We start from the raw sequence: 9,300 nt of genomic DNA, 5'->3' as shown, positions 1-9,300 counted from the left end.
TAACTATTATAATAAACATGTTGATAATAACTCTATACTAATTATATTTAATATATTATGTTAGCTATTATATTAACACCTTCTCAAACTCAAAACCAAAATACCAAACTTAAAACATCTAAATTGTGTTTTGAAATAAGTGTTGTGTTTTTTGTTTGAATATGATTTAGCTCAAAAAACATCATGGTTTCCAAACGAATGATGTTTTATTTTTGGCAAAAACACCATAGAAACAAGTAAAACATCATAGTATCCAAACAGAGTCTAGAATTTCTTTAATCTTCCAAACGCAACGAATTTATATTTCCTCGTCAAATCGCTCGAGGGTAGTTAGCGAGATGACGTTAACTCCTCATCTACACTGCTTAAACAGTAATTAGGACAAAAGTAATCTAAACCTAAACTCTAATCCAACTCTCCCTACGGACAAAAATACCCTTAACCCCACATCCAGTCCCGCTCCAAACTTTCTCGTAATTACATCGAAACCGCAGTGGCATTATCGTCATTAAAGTGCACCAGTGAGGAACCTCCGCGTCCCGACACGTCGCTTTTGCCCTCCCCTCTCCCGCGGACGAAATCCAATCGCCCGCAGGATGCTCGACGAAATTCCCACTCCCAAAATCTCACTGGTTTTGGACTCAAAAACCCTAACCCTAACCCTAATTCCACGAACCGAATAGAACTCCAATGGCTTTATCTTCTCCGTTCAGCTCCTCTCTCCACCCCCGTCTCCGCTCCCCCCTCCCTCGTCTTAGGGTTTCAAAACCCCCCAGATCCGTTAGGGTTTCGCCGAAATCGGTGAGATTCGATCGGATCCTCACGAGCGAGTCCGAATCCGAGATGACCAACGGATTCTTCGAAGCCATCGAGGAGCTCGAGCGAATGGTCCGAGACCCCTCCGATGTGCTCAACGAGATGATCGAGCGGCTCTCGTCTCGGGAGCTGCAGCTTGTTCTGGTCTACTTCTCCCAGGAAGGAAGGGACTCGTACTGTGCGTTGGAAGTGTTCGATTGGCTGAAGAAGGAGAACAGGGTCGATGGGGAGACGATGGAGCTGATGGTTTCGATAGCTTGCGGTTGGATCGAGAGGTTGGTTTCGGGCGAGCACGCGGTCGATGAAGTGGTGGGGCTTTTGAATGAGATGGAGTGCGTTGGGGTCGAGCCGGGGTTTAGCATGGTGGAAAAGGTGGTGAGTTTGTATTGGGAGAGGGGAAAGAAGGAGGTGGGTGTGGAGTTTGTGAAGAGTGTGATGAGGAGAGGGGGAGTTGGAGGGTATGTGGTTGGTGAGGATGGGGATAAGGGACGAGGTAGGCCGGTTGGGTATCTTGCGTGGAAGATGATGGTGGGTTTGCTTATGCATCGATTTAAATTTATTGCTGAGTTATCTTCCTTATTTCGAGCTTTGCAAAGTAAATTCCAAATATGATATGGACCCAATTATTGATAGAAACAACAACAATAACAATCAATCGCAAAATTTTGGGTTACCTACATGAATCATATTCTTCTATTCATTTCTTAGACTATGTACTTCTAATAACTATAATATCCTTCTTAGTTGCTTCACCAAGTTGTCTTATGCCTACCTTTAGTGCTTCATGTTCCATTAATTATAATTTACCTTTCATGATGCACGTGGTTTATGTGGCACCAGCGTTTGGAAAGGCATTTTGAAATTCACTTAGAAACTTTTTGAACGATAATTGATTCAAAACTCATAACTGAAGCTATCCCTTGGAATCTGCGCCTCATCACTTAAAGCATAACTAAAGTGTGCGCTCCACAAACACCATGAAGCACTTCTCTTTTGAAGCGCACGTTTTAGACAATATAGGAGGATATAAAAGATTATTTGGCTAAAATTAAAATGCTCCTAGCTTTTTGTTTTCTTTCCTCACCAGGATTTTCCCTTTAATAAGGAAATTTAACTTTAGGCTCATGTATCTTTTAGCATGACCATCTGACTGGAAATAAGATATGTATCTTATACATGTAGCTTAGTTTATTATAATTTGCGCTATACTTAGCATATTTAATTCTTATTTACTAATCATGACCTAAATGTATCTATAGTAAATTTTTACATCACTACATGTTATATGTGTATAGCATATTTAAAAATTTAAAATTATATACTTAACTTTTAAGGCTTACACCTCATGCTTTGAATCTTACACCTCGCTTTATAAAATGGTCTTCCGCTTTGCTCAGTGCTTCCGTTGTTTTGAACATTGTGTTGCACATGATCAGACTATCTCAAATTCTTAATCGGTTCTCTTTCATTTTATCCTTAATAGAAACAAACGTACTTATTTTTTACCTTATCGTTTAAGGTAAATCCACAAGTCTATCATATCATTCCTTTTCCTAAACACTTACTTTTTGTCGTTTAAGGTAAATCCACAAGTCTATCATATCATTCCTTTTCCTAAACACTTACTTTTTGCATATGTTCTTTTCGATTGTCATATATTAAGTCTATCATATCATTCCTTTTCCTAAACACTTACTTTTTGCATATGTTCTTTTCGATTGTCATATATTCTGATCCATAAAGCATTGTAGTTATAATTGACTATAGAATTGTCCTTGTTGTGTTTATTTTAATTCCTAAGTTATTTGATTGCAGGAGCAAATCCCCAAGTAAGATATCTAGGATAATATATCAGAAGAAAATAATTAGGTTCCGACGTATTATAGAAATTTTAGATTCTGTAGCTCAACATAGCTCTAATGGGAAGAGCGACAATAATGATAAACAACATAGCGCTTCTTCCAAATCTTTTGGGTTGACTCATGAATTATATTCTTCGATTCTGTTTAGTTAAGGGTCATCTTCTCTATTAAATAAACCACTCATATTATTCTAATTTACTTCTAGCCAAGTTCTCTTAAACCTACCTCCAGCCTCCTTGCTTAATTAAAATAAAGTATGTAAAAAGAATACCATAACTGACGATCATATTAATGGTTGGATTGAGGGAGCATATACTTTGACACAACCTAAATTTTTGTCGACCTTCTTTGCATTTTTACTTATGTGTCACAGCACTTTACTTTGTAGGGAATAAAGAAAACTGTTTACACTAGCTGATTTGTTTCTGATTTAAGAGAATATTCTGTATAATTTTAGTGATGGACTAACACAAGCATATATCATACTTTATCGGTATATGATAAGAACCACTTGGAGATATCACTTAATGCTACAGAAGGTATGCATTTATTGATTCGAAATTAAGGTTGAAATTCTTTACGTTTTGCAGTTGCTTTGTATGTTGATTGTTGATTTAGAAGTTTTAACAGCCTCTCACATTTGTAAATTTCATTGGAAATTGCATTTGATGCTAACAGCACATTACAGATATTTCAGGACACTGTCCTAGCTAATCCATGAACGATCTTGAACCATTACCTTATTTGATTTTGAAAATATATCTAAAAATATTTTGAACATGTGAAAGAAGAAGACGAGTATACCCTTTTGTTATTTGACCTTTAGTCACCTTTATATTTCTCTGCATCTTCGACCTTTTCGAGCTACATATACCCTTTTGTTATTTGACCTTTAGTCACCTTTATATTTCTCTGCATCTTCGACCTTTTCGAGCTACATCTACTAATATTTTCCATATTAAATAGTCACCTTTATATTTCTCTGCATCTTCGACCTTTTCGAGCTACATCTACTAATATTTTCCATATTAAACCCATGTTTACCATATTGTTTGATATGATAAATGATTGTGGACAAGTGTTACATGCACTCTATCTTATGCATTAAGTGGCATGTTCAATTGCATAGAAAATCAGTACTCCACCATATTGTATGTACCCAAATTACATAAAGCTGATGTACCAAATTATCAGTCTAGGTAGGGGACCAAAACTAATGATTTTTGTTAAATAAGTTCTCATTGTTATCCATTTATTCACATTGTTATCCGTTTAATCATATGATGACTGTCGTTTTGCTGTGAGGAGATAAGTTAATCTTATAAACAAGGAACAATGAGTAACCTGGTGCCATTTGATTCCATCTCCATCCTGAATAAATTGTTAAGTTTTAGTTGATTTTACCTGGGTAGAAAATTTTCGAATTAACCAGCTCTGTGATAATCTTTAAATTCTCTCAGGTAGATGGAAATTACATGGGTGCTGTCAAGTTAGTAATCGAATTCAAAGATTGTGGACTGAACCCTGATCCTCACAGCTACCTTATTGCATTAACTGCATTAGTCAAAGAGCAGAAAGAGTTCTCAAAAGCTTTGCGCAAGTTAAAGGCATCAATGAAGTCAGGCTCTATTGCCGAACTCGATGATGAGAACACAAATCGTATCGAGAAATATCAATCCGATATCATAAACTATGGACTACGCTTATCAAATTGCGCAGTCCAAGAAGGAAGCTCTGTAAATGCCGGTATAGTCCATGAGAAGCTCCTCGCAATTTACACTTGTGCAGGATTAGGGCTGGAAGCTGAGAACGAGCTATGGCAAATGAAGCTATCAGGCAAAGAGCCTGACAAAGAGCTCTGTGATGTTGTTCTAGCCATTTGTGCGTCTCAAAAGGAAGTTAGTGCTGTTAACAGATTGCTTGCCAGAGCTGAGGTTATGGGTTCAGGCCGAAGGAAGAAGACTTTATCATGGTTACTTCGTGGGTATGTTAAAGGAGGGAATTATTTGGATGCTTCAGATACTCTCATGAAAATGCTTGACCTTGGTTTATGTCCTGATTATTTGGATAGAGTTGCTGTGTTGCAAGGGTTGGGTAAGAGCATAAAGGAATCTGGTAGTATTGAACTCTACATGAAGCTTTGTAAGAGGCTGTCTGATGTGGAACTGATTGGACCCTGTCTTGTGTATTTGTATGTACATAGATACAAGCTGTGGGTAGTGAACACGCTCTGAAGGCAAAGTTGTTGGGCCACTCTGTATATATAAGTCGGAGAAAATATTATACAGGTGTATAGTTTCACATGTCTGTTATGTAATAACATAGTGATGTCTGAAAGTCTTGTTTTTTTAACGATATTCGGGGGATTTGAAGTATTGATTGATTCTGGATGAGGTTTCTTTATAATTGTTGGATTTCTTACTGTGAATAAGATGAATGGTGATTTGATGTTGTTGGTCTTAGGGTTTCAAAACCCCCCAAATTCATTAGGTTCTCGTCGAAATCGGTCAGATTCGATCGGATCCTCATGAGCGAGTCCGAATCCAAGATGACCAACGGATTCTTCGAAGCGATCGAAGAGCTCGAGCGAGTGGTTCGAGATCCTTCCGATGTGCTCAACAAGATTGATCGAAAGGCTCTCGTCTCGAGAGCTGCAGCTTGTTCTGGTCTTTTTCTCCCAAGAAGGAAGGGACTCGTACTGTGCATTGGAAGGAAGTGTTTGATTGGTCTCGAGAGCTGCAGCTTGTTCTCGTACTCGTACTGTGTATTTGTGACTAATTGTTCTTTTTTGGCAGATTTATTGCATACAATGTTCAGTTTGCAGTTGGCAATCTTTGAGGGGGCATCTGGTCCCTTCATATTAAATCAGATAAGAATTAGGTAGCTAGACCAACATCTGATGTTAAATGTTTTTCTGTTGTAGGCATCAAAGTCGAGAGCAAATGAACAGTTTAGGCGAGTGATTGCTATTAGATTTCATTTGATTTGGTATTTACATTGATTTGCTTCAAAATTTGCTGAAATTGTGTACCGCTGTCATGTGAGCTCATTAAAAATCCTTGCCAGTGTTGATACTCTCCTCTCACATCGATATTGATTTTCTTTTTCTCGATTAAATTCACCTGATGCATTTAACTTCACATCCAGAAAGTATATACGCATTCGAAGTTCATCTTTCATCTTCTTGTAGAACCCTTTGGCTGATCCCAACTTAGTGCATCTGCAGTTTTAATTTGCAAGAGGGCATATGTAATAGTTGCTGAAGCTGTTTGTCTCACCGCGAGTGGTGCTTTTTGGCGACTGAAGTTGCAAAAGAACCACTTTTCCTAAGTGACTTGCAACCAAATTGATTGCGAACTTGTTTTGTTCGAGAAGTTGCTCATTTTTACGACTGCAATTGCATAAAAGCTGGAGCTGCAGAGAAGCAAAAAGCTGCCTGATAATATAATTTACTTGCATTTGAAAAAATTGCATTCTTCTTCCTAATGGTCACTAACTAAAAGTGAGATGACATTGTTTTGCAGGGATGGTGACCTTGTTGATTCTGTTGCCCTGACGAAGGCTGCTGAAGAATACCTCGAAGCTAAGGAAAAAGATAAGGTAATGTCTGTTCTTTGCCTATTATTACAATTTATTGATTGAAATATAAAATCAGGAGTTTTTCTTTATTACTTTCCCTGTTGAATCTTCATCTTTAAATACTTTTGCTCCTCACTAGTGTTATTCCCCTCTATGTTTACTTTTTGTGGGACCGATATTGTAACCTAAATGCATTGTCAACATGTTCTTATGTATATGTTAAAAACGATCAACTCATTACGTTATATATGGATAGTTATCTAAGGACTTTTTCCTCCCTTTTGTTATTATTTTTTCTGGTAATGCAGCAAAAGCCATCATTCGAACTTTCTGGCAAGCTTGCTGAGGAGACTAATCGTGTTCGAGGTGAGAATTCACTAATTTAATACACACCCACTTCTTGAAATCTTCTCCAGTTTGTCAATCTTGACATGTCAAATAATTATGATTAATCTTTTTTTTCAAAATATTCTGTGCAACTTTATGTTACCTGTTTAAGTATAGTGCATATAAGAAATATGTAAACAGACCTGTTAAAAATGCCTTAATAATAGTATCCGCTTTCTTCTTAATCATTTTGTTTTCAGGCATTTCCTGTTTTCTTCCATGTTTCAGGTGCCGCACTCCTATTTAATGGACCCGCAGATGCTCGAAAACCTGATACAAGATGGCGGTTGTATGTTTTTAAGGCCGGAGAAGTTGTAAAAACTTTGCTTATAAGTTATGTCACATAAGTGACCTTTTCAGATGCATGTGCATTGAACATTACATCAAATGATATACTAACGTACATGCATCCGTATAAGATTTTGTCAAAAAAAACAACTTTTATAATTGAAAAGGGTTTCCTGGTTGGTTTGGTGGTGTGGTTTCAAGAGTTGTGCTGTTGGTCATGCTTGAACTGCAGCTGTGTTACGTTACTAACAGAAACGTGCAATGAACAGATGCCCTTTATGTGCATCGTCGGGTCGTTATCTTTTAGGGCGACAAAAGGAAAGTTGCAGATATCCCTACAGATCATCCCTCTTGCAGCAAACAACATGCCGTTGTTCAATACAGCCTGATGGGTTAATGAAAAAAGCAAGTAAGGTAATGGAAAAAGCAAGTAAGGTAATGGATCAACATGCTTGTTTCTTGTAATCACATAGCACTTAACTCTGAGGTAATGACCATTTTCAATTGTGTACTTATCAGGCCTTGTATTTATGTCTTGTGCACTCTACTTTCTTACAGTTCTTTTTGACTTTGTTTTCTGTGTATGCAGGATAATCACATTGAACCACAATGCTGTTATGAACTTTTTGAGAAAGATACGATTTGATTTGGTAATAGTAGGTACGAATTAATGTCTATGCAGATAAGACTAGTTTATTGTGAATATGCCTTGTTTGTTTTCTATTTATATTGAACTAATTTTGAGCGTCTTTTTTATATTTTCTTTTCTGCGTCCTTGAGGATATTCACAAATTCATTTTCTAGCCGCCTAGATTTACTGTTGGATAATCATAAAAATATATACCATAGACGGACCTCTATAGAATATTGCATTAGGAGGAATGAGAGGTTGAGACATGGCATATTAATGCAGTCATGTCTATAAACATAGTCACTATCAGTTCAGCAACCGCTACATTGATAGGTTAACAATGATGTATTATATTGATGTCAGAGTGATCACTATCAGTGCAGTCGCATGACTATCAATGCAGTCACTATCAGTTTGGTAACAACTGCATTTACGGATGATAGTGATTGCACTTCTAGACATTAGTGATATATACATCAAGGTTCTTTATATGTCACGTCTCTCTCGAGTTCCTTTCTCAAGGTTCTTTTTTATAGTCCATAAACTATCCTCTGGAGGACTTTGTTGTTATCGGCATACATTTTTTGCTCATCTTATCCCTCTCATGCTTAAGCACAAGGAGGAAGCAAGAGAAAGACTTTGTTGTTTTATGTATGATTTTGTTTGTAATCAATAGTTCGCTACCGTATGTGCTCTGTGATTCAATGTTGGCCTTGAGAGTTCACTTGAGAGATGATGTGGAAGCAGTTAGTTCTACAATTATTCCTACTTTGTGATTATATTTTTTTTTCAGGTTTAATTATTCCTACTTCTCAATTTTTTTCCAAATAACAAAAAGCAGCATCACGTCTGTTTTTTCAATTGCAAACGCATCCCTCAGTGAGCTTTTCGGTTCTGCTAAAAATCAAAATAAATTAACAGCAACTCCAACCATTGGCTTCATTTTAGAGTCCACACTAAAGCATATTCTAAGGAACATGTCAAAATAGAACTTTGCAACTCCGACGACACTCCTCAATTTCCAACTCCATTTCAATTTCTCTCCATTTAACAATTCTTTTACTCATTTCTAATTTTCAATATATTATAAATTAATACTAAAATTTTCTAATACATTTTCATTTTTAATTACTTGGTTTTTGGAATTTTATATTTTAATTAATATTATTCAATATTAGTCTCATTTTGAAGGTATCGACAAGACATTTCCAACTGTAAAATTTTTATTTAAAAATAATTAGTAGAAATAAACTTATGTTGATTTTAAATTACTAGTTACTAATTAAAAAGATATAGAAGTAATAGGTAATTGTTTATAAAACATTAAAAGGGCAAAGTGGGGGTATTTAGAAAAATTTGCAGCCACCTACAAATTTTGGAGGAAGGCTGCATACTTGCAACCGGAGATGGAGGCTGGTTGGAGGGCTTCGGAGCTGCAAAATCCAGTTTTGCAGCCCCGTTGGAGAAGCTCTATGGCCAGGGTCTACCACGCTCCTCATCCGTATTTATTAACTACCCCAAGAGTAATAAATAAAATAAAAATTCACTCGGGGGGCTGTTTGTAAAAACAGAATTGCAGGGGGCCCACCCACAATTCACTCGGGGGGCTGTTTGTAAAAGAAACCAACCACGGAAACAGAACTCGAAGAGAAATGAAGGCGTTATCTCTGTTGCGCCCTTCGCCCTCCCTCCCCAAAAATTTCGTGGGGACCCTAACCCTAGCCCCGCCTCCTTCGC

At 37.0% G+C, this 9,300-nt stretch overlaps 1 protein-coding gene across 1 annotated transcript; it reads left to right on the top strand.

Annotated features, from left to right (window-relative positions):
* LOC109844928 (pentatricopeptide repeat-containing protein At2g30100, chloroplastic) lies at positions 546–5,084 on the top strand. Its single transcript, XM_020414103.1, has 2 exons — positions 546–1,344; positions 4,139–5,084. The coding sequence occupies exons 1-2, from the start codon at positions 691–693 to the stop codon at positions 4,910–4,912; spliced, it is 1,428 nt and encodes a 475-aa protein (XP_020269692.1). The 5' UTR covers positions 546–690; the 3' UTR covers positions 4,913–5,084.

Source organism: Asparagus officinalis, chromosome 6 (assembly GCF_001876935.1).
Source record: "Asparagus officinalis chromosome 6, Aspof.V1, whole genome shotgun sequence".
NCBI lineage: Eukaryota > Viridiplantae > Streptophyta > Magnoliopsida > Asparagales > Asparagaceae > Asparagus > Asparagus officinalis.
This window is presented reverse-complemented; position numbering and strand designations above follow the sequence as displayed.

Coding starts and splice junctions, on each gene's coding strand:
- LOC109844928 (XM_020414103.1), top strand. CDS start 691: ATGGCTTTATCTTCTCCGTTCAGCTCCTCTCTCCACCCCCGTCTCCGC. Junction 1,345..4,138: donor ATCTTGCGTGGAAGATGATG/GTGGGTTTGCTT, acceptor AAATTCTCTCAG/GTAGATGGAAATTACATGGG.